The 15,618-nt window shown below is 42.8% G+C and overlaps 2 protein-coding genes across 16 annotated transcripts in view; one reads left to right on the top strand and one right to left on the bottom strand.

The window, feature by feature from the left end:
* The first annotated feature begins 10 nt into the window (after positions 1–10).
* Positions 11–15,591, top strand: TRMT61B (tRNA methyltransferase 61B). 2 transcript variants are annotated; one of them, XM_087774300.1, is made up of 7 exons: positions 11–544; positions 649–751; positions 4,885–5,075; positions 6,251–6,342; positions 6,761–6,996; positions 7,616–7,696; positions 14,814–15,591. In XM_087774300.1, exons 1-7 carry the CDS (start codon positions 65–67, stop codon positions 15,002–15,004), a joined length of 1,374 nt encoding a protein of 457 aa, XP_087630426.1. In that variant the 5' UTR covers positions 11–64; the 3' UTR covers positions 15,005–15,591. The 2 variants fall into 2 exon arrangements, with proteins under 2 accessions (XP_087630426.1, XP_009469496.2); XM_009471221.2 differs by lacking the exon at positions 14,814–15,591 and adding an exon at positions 7,881–7,991.
* SPDYA (speedy/RINGO cell cycle regulator family member A) overlaps positions 758–15,618 on the bottom strand; it is a 28,515-nt gene continuing 13,654 nt past the window's right edge. For 10 of the 14 annotated variants that reach the window (XM_087774303.1, XM_087774301.1, XM_087774305.1 and 7 more), the window contains 5 exons: positions 13,898–14,069; positions 12,459–12,756; positions 8,062–8,259; positions 2,912–3,065; positions 758–2,776 (listed from right to left, as the gene is read on the bottom strand). In XM_087774303.1, coding sequence (XP_087630429.1) covers positions 8,171–8,259; positions 12,459–12,756; positions 13,898–14,069 — 559 coding nt within the window. In that variant the 3' untranslated portion in view covers positions 758–2,776; positions 2,912–3,065; positions 8,062–8,170. Of the gene's footprint in view, positions 2,777–2,911; positions 3,070–8,061; positions 8,260–12,458; positions 12,757–13,897; positions 14,070–15,618 lie in introns of all 14 variants that reach the window. The other 4 variants (XM_087774304.1, XM_087774302.1, XM_087774306.1 and 1 more) reach the window with 4 other exon arrangements.

Raw genomic sequence — 15,618 nt, 5'->3', positions numbered from 1 at the left:
ATCGGGGCGCGCGGCGCAGGCGCGCGGGGCGGCCGTTGAACGTCTTCTTCCCGCTTCGCCTCTCATGAGGGCCTGGAGCGGGTTGCGGCGGTCCCTCTCCTCCGCCCTCTCCTCCGGCGATGGGGCGGCTCCCGGTGGGAGGTCTCGGAGGCGGGCGTGGGAGACGTCGCTGTCGCCGCTGGAGCGGGTGAGGCGGCTGCTGCCGCCGGAGGAAGCGGCGGAGGTGGGGCGGTGCGCGGCCGCCGCCGCCCCTCAGGTGCCTCTCGAGGCGGCGGGAGCGCGTCCCGGCCCTTTCCGCGCTGGGGAGCTGGCTCTGGCGGAGGTGCGGAGGAAGCACAACACGACGCTGAAGCTGTTGTGCCGGCTGGCGGCGGGTTCGGTGTTGGCCAGCCCTGGCGGCCTTCTGCCTCACCGCGACATCATCGGGCAGCTGCCCGGGCAGCTGCTCCGCACGTCGGCCGGGGCGCGGCTGCTGCTCAGGCGGCCCTCGTTGGAGGAGTACGTGCTGCTGATGCCGCGGGGGCCCACCATCGCCTACCCCAAGGTACTGGCTGCTCACTGGGCTGGCTGGCGGCTGGGAGGTCACTGGCCGAATCTCACCCTTGGTTTCCAAGACTAGTAACGTGCCGTGTTTTTTTTCACCCGCAGGATATAAGTGCATTGTTAACGATGATGGATATCCACCCTGGAGACACCGTTTTGGAATCTGGCAGTGGGTCTGGCGCTATGAGCTTGTTTCTGTCAAGAGCAGGTGAGACCCTGGTTTTAGAAAACATAGAAGCAGCACAATTCCCTTATCACATGTTGCCTTTCTTGTGACCAAATGCTTATGGTCAGTTCTGAAAAGTTTTGCTGCAGTTCACATCATCATATGTAGTTTGTTGGCTTAAAGGAAAATTACGTCTGTGCCAGAGCCAGTGCAGGGACTGAAAACGGTTTTGACTGTATTTGGAAGGCCATAGTACAAGGGGTTACCAAAGGCCCTGCAGAAAGCTGAGTTTCAGCCATCATTATTGTTGGCTTTGGCTTAACCGTACTAGACTCTTTCTCCAATCTGTTGCCTTTCTCAGTTTCCTTTTTCTCATCTCGATGGACCATGTAAATAATCAGATTGCTGGCTACCAGTTAAAATGCTTATGTGGGCGCACTGTTATTTTTTTCATGTTATAGCTAGCCTGGTTTGATCTAGGCGTCAGTGCTCTAAAAGGTAGAGAGCTTTTGCACTCAGCAATGTGAGTGAGGGTGAAACCTCACCCTTAAACGTCATCTCATCTGTAGGTATCCTGTTAGTGGACCGCATTTCAGAGTAATTTGATTTATGAGTTCCTGATAGAACAACTCCCTTAAGGAAAGAAGAAGTCCAAACCAAAACAAAGCCCCCACAATTGTTTGCTGTAATTGCTTTTGCACGCACCTGAAAAATAAAGCACCATTTGAATTTGGTTTTCAAATTGTGGGTGGTTTTTTAATGTATTGCTGCTATTGCAGAGTACTGCCCTTCTCTGCAATACTGAGCGATTTTTGAGGGTAAAGATGGGAACCTCGTCATGGATCATCTTGAACTGATAGAGCAGAAGAGCACGAGCTGCATATCCTGAAGGCTGGTGTTCAAAGACAGGGTCTGTGGGCAACCTGCCGTCAGGGTAACTGAACACCTGAGGGCGCCAGCAGTGGTCACTGAACCTGAGAAGCACCCGGTATCCTGAGCTTCTGTGAAGCCTCAGCACTAACATTTCTCTTACACTATTCTCCAACGTGTGTTATAAAGCACTGTTATAGACTCTGCTGTCTGTAAAACGTTGACAGTTTGGGCTGCCTTTGTGGTTGTACTCTGTATCATTCAACAGTTCAAAGATAGAAAACGTTTCCGTACTCCCACTTGCAGCCAGCCAAGTGTCTGTGGGAGGTGATGCTTCCTCTTACGCTCTTGTGAGGGAGACAAACTGCACAAATCAGCTGCTCTTTTTGTTCAAGTCCATTAAATAACCTTAGAACTCGAGGGCAGCGAATTAGTTTTCTCTTACTCTCCCACGTAGCAGTGCTGTATATCTGTTGTCCCTTGGCACGTGCTCCAGGATAACCAGACGAGGCTTTTTAGAAGCATGAGTTTTTCTGAGGAAGTTCGGTATTCAGCAAGTATGTTACCAGTGTCATCAATCCAGCCCCGCTCTGGGGTGCCAGGTCGTACTGCTGAGGATAACGTGAGGAATTAGGAATGGTTATGCTCCATGAATGGTACAAACTAGAGCGCTGAGCTCCACCAGGAGCTTAAAATTGGTGAGGGCATGTAAGCAGCAGCAAAGGGGATCCGGAGGGTCCCCTACCAAGATGAACAGAGCAGATTGTTCTTCTTCATCCTTTGTTTTAGCTGCAGTAATCTCCGCCTGGCCTGCTCATTCAGTGAAAAAGCTTATTTTAATGATCAGCCATCAAATGCTGCCCCAAGACCACTCAGCTGCAGGTGGTCTTGACGTACGTTGGGCCCAGGTTTTGAGGTCAGCAGTTGCACCTCTGCTCACTCCCCTCTTTCTGCCGCTTACTGCTATTCTTTAGTTCCTCCCGATCATCTTTCTGCAATGCACCAGGATTTTTCTGCAGTTCCATAATGGGATTTTGAAGATAGTATGGGATTATCCTCAAAGCAACCATTGCTGCCGTGGGAGCTAGACGCTGACAAAACAGAAGAAGAAAGTCAGCGCTTCTGTTTCCAGAGATGCATTTGGAGAGAGGGACAGTAAGAGCCATTGACTTTCCCCATCTTCCCGACGTGCAGACCCTAAATCCAAAGAAAGAGACTGAGTACCTGATGTTGGCTAAGGCAAAAGTTAGCTTTTGCTACATACAGCAAATCATTTTCTGCCTTGGGTATTCAGTCCACCGTGGCCATTTCATACAAACCCAGCTGACTTACCGATTATTCCTCTCCTTTTTCAGTCTTGTCCAATAGGTTCCTTCTGATCACTTTGATTTAGCCGCAGCCGTGCCAAGTCAGCAAAATCCTTGGCACCACCAGACTGTTAACCCTGTCCATGGGAAGCAAGCAGTCCTTGTGCGCCAGTTTAGCTCTATCTTGAGGAGAGGGAAAACGGTGTGAGATTGTATTGCTATTTTCAAATTTATTGAACTTAAATCAGCACCAAATACGGACAGCGTTGGTCACAAATTAACACAATTTGGCGCTGACCCAGAAATAGATTTGATTTGCTCTTTCCTAATGGTGGCTAATTTTGCCACCGTTTAATACAGTGATACCCAACAAGAAAAATAGCTGCTACACAGGTAAATGCTGAAATTTAAATCTAGTGGACACATTACCAAGGTCCATGGAAGCATTTAATTTCCCAAATTCTCATTGATTTAACGGATTTCATTAATCTCCTCTCTTTGTGTTACTCTCAGTTTATGTTTTATTTTCCGTTCCTTCTTCAATCTTTCCCAAAAACTATTGACGTGCAACAAGTGAAAGTTAAGACTGTGGCGTTTGCCATGGCTTCAAGATCTTTGAGAACTGGAAAATACGATAGATGCAAACTTGACATACTGCAGCTTCACAGTAATGAAGAGTTTTGCCTAGATATTTTACTAGTTGTCCTTATTTTTCCAGAAGTCAGTTTCAAAATGTAGGAAACTTTTGGAATGAGCAGAGGAAGGATTAAGACTGACCCCAAAGTGAACAATTTTATTCTTCCAGTAGCTCCAGACCGATAATCTTGAGTAATACGGAGTTGGTGCTGCGATTCTACAACTGCTTGAGGTGATCAAAGGCGGCACTGCTGAAGCCCTCCCTCCTTACGTGTTGGCTCTGGCCTCTCTCTGATCCAGGGTGAGCTAGATCTGGGAGACACTGCCAGGAAACCCATCCCTCTCTCGTTCAGTTTTCCGAACGGATTTGCAGTGGGATCACATAGGTGAGGGAAGGAGCCTGGTGACTCCAACCTAAAATGGCTTAAAAAGTCAGAGAACCTCACCTGCTGAGCTGCTGATTGCTGAAAGCTGTCTTTGCCCATTAAACAGCAGCAAGGAGAAAGAGAAGCTAATGGTGTGATAGGTGTGAGAAATTAGAGTGATACAAGGATAGAACAATACAGCAATGCACATGCTGCTGTCTGGATCTCCTGGTAAAACTTCCTCTGTGAAGAACATTGTGTATTGGACTCGTATGATAAATTTCAGGATAGTAAATTTATACTTAAGCAATAAAATAATTTATTACCATTACAGACAATAACAGGAAAATAACACAAGCCTGTGTAAATCAAAGAGTACACTTGAAAACTTGTCTATGGGGCAGAGATCAGTGAGCAGGTGTGGGGGCTTTCTTAGCCTTTTCCCAACCCTAAGAAGGGACGGCTGGAGGGAGAACTATGCATGGAAAACAGCAAACCTTTGTAAAAATGAGGACCGTCAAAAAAATTTAAGACCAGCAGTTTCAAATCTGTTTCACAACAGAAGCGGTCACTGTCTGTCAGCTTTATAGCCTCTGTGAGTGGTGACCAATGTTGCAGCTTTCTCGGCTGGTACCTCTGGCAGCCGTAGCAGGAGGATCGTAGATTGATAGGGCCACAGATGCTCAAGCCGTCTTTTGCTGCAGGAGTTACTTCAGGAGGACATCTTAGGAACGGTTGGTACTACTGTAACTATGCTTTGTTCCATCTGGGGGTTGATGGATTTCAGTCTGTAAAAGAACTAACCCAGCACTTCATCTGCATATATTTATTTTAAATGTAAAGAAAAACTGTAATTGATTGTTTCATATGTGATTATTTCCTAAAGTGAAGTTGAGATTTAACGGTGTACTTTTGTCATTTACTACGCTACTTTTTTCTAAATTCTTTATTATGGGGCCGGGAAATAGTAAGCCTAGTGTCTTTTGTTCGTTTTCAGTTGGGCCCAAAGGACGTGTTTTAAGTTACGAAATCAGAGATGATCATCATAGCTTAGCTAAGAAGAATTACAGGCACTGGCGTGCTGCATGGGAAATAGGACATATGGAAGAGTGGCCAGATAACGTGGATTTCATTCTTAAAGACATTTCAACAGCTGCTGCAGATGTGAAATCTGTAACACTTGATGCAGTAAGTCCAAAAAATCCCCCCATTTGACATTCACCTTTTCTGCATAAATTAAAACCTCTAGTGCTCTAGTTTAACATGAGAAAAAAACCAATCAGATCCTCATCAGTGAAAGAAACATTGTGATTTTTTTTTTTGTCAGATTACAAGTATTTTCACAGTTTCAGTTACAGTTTCCCAAATGAAAGAGCAATATGGCTGTAGTACAAGAATACTACAATTAATCACTGCTGTCTTGCAAGCAAAGACAAAGTTACTTTCTTGTATTTTGGAGAAATGGATATTTTTGTATCTAAGACATATATTTTAAACATTAAATTTAAGAAAAAAACATCAGCTTATTGAAAATATAAATACGTAGACACTTTGCTATCAGCTGTATAGAACGCGCAATGGAACTAAGGCCTAAGTTAGAGTAAGAAATGCTATTGCTCTCCTGTCCGGCTTTTTATATCCAGATTTTGTAAAGGGAGGCGTGCTGGGGAAAACAGCTAGATGTTAACCACCCTTCCAGGTAAAGCAGACAAACTACTTACATTAACACTTTAAACAAACGACAATTGTCTTTAACAGTTCGAGCAAAGAAATAAAATATATAGCATAAAAATATCATTTTTAAAACTTTAAATGTAACACTAAGGAAGGATCAGATATTGCATATCCCATTGTTTTACAGTTTGAAGAGTTTCCTAGCAGAAGATGGATAAATTGCCAAAGACTGAAGTTTTCTAAATCTTGAAACAAACAGCAAGTTAGACATTGAGACTGTAGCGTGACTTTTCACGATAAAGATGCACTTGAACATTTTTTTGTTTTTACATTTGAAAACTAGCTATCCAAAGGTGTTAGTAAATGTACTCTAAAAGTTTTCATTAATGTCAACATTATGGAATTTAATTAGTAGGAGGTTTAACATTAGCACAGGACTACTGTGTTGGTGAAACACTACTTTGTTTTAATAGAAATTAATTTGGAAGTAGCAAGGACTTTGTTCTGTAAATGTGTGGACCTCAGGTTTCTCTAAGGTTTTGAGAGGCAGTAATAAACCTGGTTTGTGATTACATACTGCTGTTGTACGCATTCGTTTTCCATAGACCATGGAAAGCGTTGTTATGGGAAAAAACTGATAGATATATATTGATATTTACTGGGAAAATGTGTGTATCTTTCTCTTGCAGATAGTTCTGGATATGCTTAACCCTCAGTCTGCACTGCCTGTTGTACACCCAAGTCTGAAACAGGGTGGGGTGTGTGCTGTGTATTTAGCAAAGTAAGTATTTACTTCTGGCACTTACGCATTTATTCAGGCATCATTGTTACAAAACCAAACATCTTTTACAATATACGTCCAGCATTAATGGAACGTTTAAAGAAATTCTTTTTTTCCCCGGGTAATTTTTTTTAGGGAGTTCCACTCAGTATAAGTTATACTTGGCCAAATCCTTTGGCCTTTACTTCAGGAACGTTCTCATTATGATCAGTGAAAGTTTTTACTTAATGACATCCTCAAAATAACTGTACTGTCTTCCAATTCAGTAGTCCGATTGCTGGCTCCTTTGCCCTAAAATTGAAGGACTCATATAACCTCAAAGGTTAAGAATGTGACAAAAAGGCAGTAGCATTGGGACTAACAGTGTATGATTTGAGTTTTTTGAAATACTGCTTTACCCTTTGCATTTCTTCAAAAGCATCACACAGGTTATTGACCTTTTAGACAGAATACGGACCTGCAAGCTCCCTTTTTTGTGTGAAAGGATCATTGAGGTAACTCACAGAAATTGGTTGGTACTCCCTGCTAAAATCAAGAATTGCAAATCAAGCCAAATGGTGGAAACTCAAGAAAATACTGAAGAACCACCTCAAAAGGAATACGAAGAAATCCACATTCAGGATCAAGTAGTTCGTAAAGAAAGTGAATATAATGGTAAGAACGTTATTGCTGATGAGAGAGCCTGTTACTGCAATTTGATAAGCCAAGGATATAATGACAGCAAAGATTGTAAGAAGAGGCGGTATTGTTTTCTTAGGTCAGCTGAGGTTGTGAAGAACAGACAAGCTTCTGGACAGCCTAGACCTTGTCGTGTTTGAAACAGGATATGTTAATGGCTATTTAAGTTTAAATATCTTATTAAAAATCTAAACTAAATAGAAAATAATTTCAATCTGCAAATAGAGAATCACTGCCCTTCTACTACTGTTTTCAAATTTTTATTTTTTTAATAAAATTCAGTCCTCTGTGCTCATCCTGTAGCTGCTTTAGAGGACCCTGATGGGCTAGAAGAAACGTTACCAGTGTGCTCTGTTTTGTAATCGTGCTGTTCTGGCAAATCCAAAAAAGATGCCTCATACTAGTATAGATTCACAAAATCCATAGTTGAGCAGAGGTCTGAATGTACTGATAGGTGACAACAAAGCACTTTAACAGAAGCAAAAAGAAAATGAAAATATTTTGGGGAAAAATAATCCCTGTGCATTGGCAACTCTAGTCTGCATGTATGTTTTAAACTTGTTGGAAAGAATTAAGAAAAATTTACTTCTCACAGAATCACTTTCTGGCGATGCTGAAACATACTGCTCGGTGCCTTACGTTGCTAGACCATCTTACTGGCAGGATGCTCATTCAGGTGAGACACTTGGAAAATGGTTTTTTAGCTTAAATGTTTAGTGGTATTTTATTTTCAAAACCAGTATTTTTTTGTACTAGCATTTGACATGTTACTATATCATGAAGTCATAAAACTTATAATAATAAACTAATCATTGTATATTGAAATACTGAAGTTGTAACTTGTTTTGTTTTTTCATTAGCATTCCTTACCAAGCTGAGAAAGTTCCGACCGCTGCTTTCTTGATGTTGCTGTTACCTGCTAATTTGAGTATTGTATCAGAATAAAATAAAATGTTACAATCTAGCTGCTACATTTTGCAAGTTGTGTAACTTAAGGAATGACTGCTTTGATTTCTACTGCTATAAAGTTTGAAATCCCACCTACTACGAAAAGGGAAGAGGTTTCACAGAATCATCAGGTGTGGTGTTGCTATGCAACACAGATTGTTCTGCCCAGCAATGCATCTCTTTCTGTCTCATCGGGTGTATTTCATTCTTCATTGCTTGTAAACCAGTCCATGGATTTGTCTTGGTTGGAGGTGCTACCTCGTCTCCTTTTGCTGGACAGGCTCTGACAGTCTACCAGAAATAAGGAGAAAAAAATGTAGTAAGAAAATAATGGATCAAAGTCTGCCCTTTGAAATGCAAGTGAAGCAGCTTCTGACTTCACTGGCTGCCAACTGGTGGCTATCGGTTTCTTTAAGAACAACATTCTTAAAGCACAACTGTAAGAGAAACTGAAATTCACTGAATTTGTTTTCTCGACAAAGCTGTGCTTATTTCAAGAGAAAGCCCAGTTGTTGACACGTATAGCTTTGCTTCACTTCCACCAGCCACACTGAAAGTTGCCTGGTTATTTCTGAACTTCATATAAGCATGACCATCAAATGGTCAAAGTAAAACCAATTTTTTCTGACTTTTGTCAGATATGAAAAGCAAGATCTCTCAAGTAAAAACAGATTTTAAATTAAGTCTTTTAGGGTCTCGCCACATAAGCACATGGTGATGTTTAACACATTAAGTTTATTAAATGACCTGTTGTAGGCACCTGACTTGTTCTGTATCTCAAGGAAGATTCAAATGCCAAATTTCTCAAAGTTGAAGGATCCCTTGAGTATCACAGTTGTACTGAAGCTGTCAAAAGTAGTAACACAATCCTACTATAATAGTGAAAATTTGGATATTAGTGAGAACATATGCAAAAAAGAAATAGAGCTATAACTGTAACCTTACATATTAAATAAGTATACTAAGAACTCCGCAGTGGTTAAGCACATGGAAGTATCTTTGCAGAACTGAGGCCTTGTACAGCTCCCCCAGAAAGTTAACATCTCAAGTGTGTCCACTCAATAATAAATTAAACAATGAGCATTTGCCCCAGAACTGCTGTATGTAACAGAGGCTTCTTGTACAAAGGCTCAGGATGCTATTTTGAGTAGATTAACGTGCAAAGATTCAATTACATTAAACAATTTTCACAATAAACTCTTGCATTGTTTTCTACTCATACCCTAGTCTTAAGAGGAAATCTTGTATAAACTGTCAACAACTGAGATTCACGTTTTCCTTTAAGTGTATTGTGATTTAACGTATGTCCAAACTGATGACAGCAACTGTGAGCAGCCTGCCCTCTGAAAACAGAGCTCTCAGCGAGAGCACTTCAACTCACGTAACACACACTTTTAACTCAACTCACGTGACACATACTAGCATTTTTACTGTTTCTTCTAGCCAATCCTAAGTGTTTAAAATAGGATTCTCGATTTAATTTATAATACAAGAATAGTAATAAATGCCTAATAGACTGCAATGAAACCCAAAATCTACTGTAGTAGATGAAGGTTAATTTGAAGAGACTCAGAAGATAAAGCAACTGGTACTTCCAGGAAGTCACAGAATCACAGAGTGGTTTGGGTTGGAAGGGACCTTAAAGATCACCTGGTTCCAACCCCCCTGCCATGGGCAGGGACACCTTCCACCAGACCAGGTTGCTCAAAGCCCCATCCAGCCTGGCCTTGAATGTTTCCAGGGAGGGGGCAGCCACAGCTTCTCAGGGCAACCTGTCCCAGTGCCTCACCACCCTCAGAGTGAAGAATTCCTTCCTTTCTAACCTAAATCTACCCTCTTTCAGTTTAAAGCCATTACCCCTTGTCCTATCACTATGTGCCCTTGTAAAAAGTCCCCTCTCCAGCTTTCTTGTAGGCCCCCTTCAGGTACTGGAAGGCTGCTCTAAGGTCTCCCCAGAGCCTTCTCTTCTCCAGGCTGAACAACCCCAACTCTCTCAGCCTGTCCTCATAGGAGAGGTGTCTCAGCCCACTGAACATCTTCATGGCCCTCCTCTGGACTCGCTCCAACAGGTCCATGTCCTTCTTCTGTTGGGGGCCCCAGAGCTGGATGCAGTACTCCAGCTGGGGTCTCACCAGAGCAGAGTAGAGGGGCAGAATCACCTCCCTCAACTTGCTGGCCACGCTTCTTTTGACGCAGCCCAGCATACAGTTGGCCTTCTGGGCTGCGAGTGCACATTGCTGGGTCATGTTGAGCTTCTCATCAACCAACAGCCCCCAGTCCTCCTCAGGGCTGCTCTCAATCCATTCTCCACCCAGCCTATACTTGTGCTTGGGATTGCCCCAACCCATGTGCAGGACCTTGCACTTGGCCTTGTTGAACTTCATGAGGTTCTCACGGGCCCACCCCTCCAGCCTGTCAAGGTCCCTCTGGATGGCATCTCTACCCTCCAGCGTGTCAATCCCACCACACAGCTTGGAGTCATCAGCAAACTTGCTGAGGGTGCACCCAATCCCACTGTCCATGCCGCCGACAAAGATGTTAAACAGCGCTGGTCCCAATACCGACCCCTAAGGAACGCCACTCATCACTGGTCTCCACTTGGACATCAAGCTGTTGACTGCAACTCTTTGAGTGCGACCATCCAGCCAATTCCTTATCCACCCAGTGGTCCATCCATCAAATCCACGCCTCTCCAATTTAGAGACAAGGATGTCGTGCAGGACAGTGTCAAATGCTTTGCACAAGTCCAGGCAGATGAGGTCAGTTGCTTTCCCCTTATCCACCAACACTGTAACCTTGTTGTAGAAGGCCACCAAATTTGTCAGGCACGATTTGCCCTTAGTGAAGCCATGTTGGCTGTCGCCAATCACCTCCTTATTTCCATGTGCCTTAGCACAGTTTCCAGGAGGGTCTGCTCCATGATCTTGCCAGGCACAGAGGGGAGACTGACTGGTCTGTAGTTCCCTGGGCCTTCCTTTTTTCCCCTTTTAAAAACAGAGGTTATGTTTCCCCTTTCCCAGAGGTTATGTTTCCCCCAGTCAGTGGGAACCTCACTGGACTGCCACAACTTCTCAAATATGATGGACAGGGGCTTAGCAACTTCATCCGCCAGCTCCTTCAGGACCCACAGATGCATCTCATCAGGTCCCATGGACTTGTGCACCTTCAGGTTCCTTAGATGGTCTCGAACCTGATCTTCTCCTACAGTGGGCGGTTCTTCATTCTCCCAGTCCCTGCCTTTGCCATCTGCGACTTGGGTGGTGTGGCTTGAGCACTTGCCGGTGAAGACTGAGGCAAAAAGTCATTGAGTACCTCAGCCTTCTCCATATCCCAGGTAACCAGGTCTCCTGTTTTCTTCCGGAGAGGGCCCACATTTTCCCTAGTCTTCCTTTTATCCCTGACTTACCGATGGAAGCTTTTCTTGTTGCCCTTGACGTCCCTGGCCAGATTTAATCCTATCAGGGCTTTTAGCTTTCCTAACCTGATCCCTGGCTGCTCGGACAATTTCTCTGTATTCTCCCCAGGCCACCTGTCCTTGCTTCCACCCTCTGTAGGCTTCCTTTTTGTGTTTGAGTTTGTCCAGCAGCTCCTTGTTCATCCACGCAGACCTCCTGGTGTTTTTGCCTGACTTCCTCTTTGTTGGGATGCATCGCTCCTGAGCTTGGAGGAGGTGAGCCTTGAATATTACCCAGCTTTCTCGGGCTCCTCTTCCCTCCAGGGTTTTATCCCATGTACTCTATCAAGCAGATCCCTGAAGAGGCCAAAGTCTGCTCTCCTGAAGTCCAGGGCAGTGAGCTTGCTGTGTGCCCTCCTCGGTGCCCTAAGCATCTTGAACTCCACCATTTCATGGTCACTTCAGCCATGGGTGCCCTTGAGCCCCACATTCCCCACCAGCCCCTCCTTGTTGGTGAGAACAAGGTCCAGCACAGCACCTCTCCTCGTTGGCTCCTCTATCACTTGGAGAAGGAAGTTGTCATCAACACATTCCAGGAACCTCCCGGATTGCGTATGCCCTGTTGTGTTGTCCCTCCAACAGACATTGGGGTGGTTGAAGTCCCCCATGAGGACCAGGGCTTGTGAACGTGAGGCCGCTCCTATCTGTCTACAGAGGGCCTCATCTGCTTGGTCTTCCTGGTCGGTTGGCCTGTAGCAGACCCCCACCATAATGTCACCTGTCCCCGCCCTCCCTTTAATCCTGACCCATAAGCTCTCAGTTGGCTCACGAGCCATGCCCAGGCGGGCTCCATGCACTCCAGCTGGTCATTGACATAGAGTCAAGAGACAAGATGTGAAAACAAAAACGAGACTATGGCAGTAAAAGCATAGTTCTGCCAAGGTAACTGCATTTGTAACAGGGATTTCTGCTAACGCACAGAGATCACGTCTTGCCATACCAAGAAGGACACAGTAGTCCCTACAGTAGTCTAAAGGGCAAATAGGGCCTCAGTTGCCTAAACTAATTGAAAACTATTTGCAATATTAAACCATACCTTGGGCATAACAAAAAGGAGAGTCAACGAGCATTTTTTCAGTTGGAAAGGTGTCCTTCAAATTCTGGGATGAATGTAATTCCATCATCTCCAAAGTGCCAGTAGATGAGGAGGAAGAGGATGATAATCCTAGTCGTACAAATCTTCCTTTCTTACCACAAAGCAAGCAGTCTGTAGGAGTAGCACTAGGTCCTTGGGGCAGCTGTACTTCATCATTGTTGTAGTTTCTCACAGCTCCGCTGTGGTGCACAGAACGTTCTCGCTGCCATATGTAATGTGTTGGAGCAATAGCCATCACCTGTCAGGACAGCCGTTACATCAGAAACCATAAAAATAATAGGAAAACATATAGCTGAAAACGAGGGATCCAGTTCATGTATGGCAGAGAATTAATACTACGTAGCTGAAATGGGTATCGTCTATTATCTACCTGCTTCTGTCTCATTAGAAAGTTTGCTACCTTAGGCATGAGTAAGTGAACCAGTTATGAATCAGATGTGGAAACACAACAGTTTACAGGCTTGTATATTCATGTGCGTCATCACGAATACCAGTTTATGCTTTGTACGTTGGGCTGAAGATGGCGTCTCTTGCTAACTACTAAACATCAACTAGCTGGATCTTCTTGTTCACAACGTCACTAACTGATGACCATTGGAAGCCGGGAGGGTACGCTGGGAAAAGCATTCTACACTTGCCTTGTTCCTTGCACTTTCCCATAAGGACCCAATCCCATCCCCAGAGATGGGACTCTAGAGTAAATGAGATTTTCTTTTCCTCCAGCTGTAGTAAACATTATGTTTTTAGAACACGATAGGGCTTTTCCAGACAGATACATTCCACCTGAAAAGTGAGGAATGTCTTTTTTCCTTCCTAATATGTTTGAAAAAAGTAGGTTGTAACACTGCATTAATAGTAGAGAATGTTAAAAGTGTGTCCTTCTGAATGTTTTTTAAATGCAGTGACCTGAAAAAGACAATTGAAGTTATACTAATTTTGAAGGGATTAAAATTTCACCTGAGGTGCTGGGATTTTTATTTGAAGGTTTTACTTGTGTACAAACTTGTAATTTGTAAAGCAAACACACACACACACAAAATTATTTCTAAAGTGACTAAAGTGAAACAACAGATGGCAATTTTTAAATAAAAATATTTGCGTAAAGCAGGAAGATTCTAGTCAATAAGAACTTCACTTTTAACAGTAGTGCAATGTAAAATATTCTAGTTTACCCTAAAAGCACAATTTCAAAGACTGTATTTTAAATGCAGAATTAAAAAAAAATTGTGGAAGATAAATGGACCATTACATTTTAGCTGCATCTTTTCTTTCCCACAGCTTGCCTACGCACTTTAGGAAGAAATTATTTGTATAGAGCTAAATTATTATGGCATTAATTGTTGTAGTTTCAGCATCTACAATATTAAAACCCTCCCTACCTCTTCACAGCAGCGTCTGCTTACAATAGCCCTGTAGTCAATTCTACTCCATAGTTGATCTCTTAACTTTAAGAAATCAGGGAAGAGCTTTCTCCAGGCTTTTCCCAAAGCCCATGGGAAAATGTCATACTTTGATTCTTCATCGTCTTCTTCAACTGTATTTGCCAGATACCTTCAAACATATATATGTTTGTGTCTGTAAATGTTGTTCAGTCTTAAATCACTGTATTAGTATAATTTCTAACATTAAAAGACATAATATTGAAGCAGTTCTTTTTCCTAATATTGTGAAAAAAACTGCTAACAAAATGCAGCCTTCTCTCAGGAGTACAGTATTTTCTTAATCAGAAAGTTCCATGTGTATCCTTTGGGTAAATAAAAACTTACACTATTATAAAAATTGCTTTACCCTAAAGTCTCCTCAATGGGTAGATATGCAAGAACTAACATATCCTGACAGCCTTCTCCAAACTGGCAAGATATCCTTGCACTAAAGTGAACAGTTTCTGACATTCTCTAAGTAAACTTAAAGCTATCTTACAAAATTTTAAACTTCACATTTTCTACTTTATGGATTTTAGCTATTCTTTGAAAATTATGTTGCTCACATTAAATTAGCAGCAAACAACTAGATACAGGTCTACCTTAATGTATAAATGAAAACCTTAAATTACTTTTTTAACATCCATATTTCTCCCTTCCTTCACTATGTGCTACTTTTGGTTCTGGCTCATCTTCTCAGACAACAGGAAAACATTTACTTCCTCTGGATCCACCTGATACTAAACTCCTGTAAATCATACCTGAAAAAATCATGACTTTTAGTCTCCTCCCCAATTTTCTCACTTGCTCCTAACCCCAATATTCCCTCTCGTCCCAGTCTCACCAGACCCTTTCTGCCTTTCTAATCCTCTAGCTCTTCTGGCCTGGCTTTTTTCCCCTTCAGCGGAGTCAGATGGCTTCCTCCTCCGTGCTCAGTGGATGCTACCCAGAATACCATTTACCGAAGAAGAAACAGCCATCTTTCTCCCCCCACTAGTGTGCAAATCAGAGCATCTGAGAAGCACTAGTATGGACAAAGATGACCTGAGCACCATAACCCTATGAAAGAAAATGCTGAATCGGTCTGAGGTATAGCCAAATATGGAGAGATTATATAGGCTTGGTAAAGACAGATTCCTGATTGCACCTCTGTTTCAAAGTATAGAAATTTCAGAACTGTTCAAAAAAGTTCTCAGAAATTCTCTAGCAACATTTTTACAGTTGACTTAAATCATGTTGACAGAAACTTTAGTAAAAAGTTACTCCCGAGGTGCATATGGTGATGAAACATTTCAGTAGAAATGACTTGAAGGCTGGCAAAGATCTAAAACAGAGTGTTATAATAGGAAGTGTGAGCCATGTATATGTTGCCATGTATCGTCCTGCCTATATTTCTTGTAATGCTTAAAAAAGTTCACAGATTTACAGTTTGGTAGACAGAATACCGTGCTACGTATCACAACACCAATGCAAATGTCCCCTCACTGCTGTGCAAGCTTGTTCCACACAGGTGGTCATCAGAGGAAGAATGCTGAATTTGCACTATTTATATATAGTACGTAGATTACGTTTCTATACTTTATATAGAACCCAAACAACTACACACTCATTAAAGAAGTCTCATTGTATATCATAATTATCAGTGGCATAAACAAAGAAATAAAATAATGCAAAGTTTA

This window comes from Nipponia nippon, unplaced genomic scaffold (genome assembly GCF_047370975.1).
Source record: "Nipponia nippon isolate SJK-2023a ecotype South Korea unplaced genomic scaffold, ASM4737097v1 scaffold_4, whole genome shotgun sequence".
Classification (NCBI taxonomy): domain Eukaryota; kingdom Metazoa; phylum Chordata; class Aves; order Pelecaniformes; family Threskiornithidae; genus Nipponia; species Nipponia nippon.
Note: the sequence above shows the minus strand (reverse complement) of the source record. Positions and strands in the feature narration are given on the sequence as shown.

What these genes read in the sequence shown, in the direction of transcription:
- TRMT61B (XM_087774300.1), top strand. Translation starts at nt 65, where the DNA reads ATGAGGGCCTGGAGCGGGTTGCGGCGGTCCCTCTCCTCCGCCCTCTCC. An exon ending in CTTGTTTCTGTCAAGAGCAG is followed by an intron (nt 752 to 4,884) that starts GTGAGACCCTGG and finishes GTTCGTTTTCAG; the next exon opens with TTGGGCCCAAAGGACGTGTT. An exon ending in AATCTGTAACACTTGATGCA is followed by an intron (nt 5,076 to 6,250) that starts GTAAGTCCAAAA and finishes TTTCTCTTGCAG; the next exon opens with ATAGTTCTGGATATGCTTAA.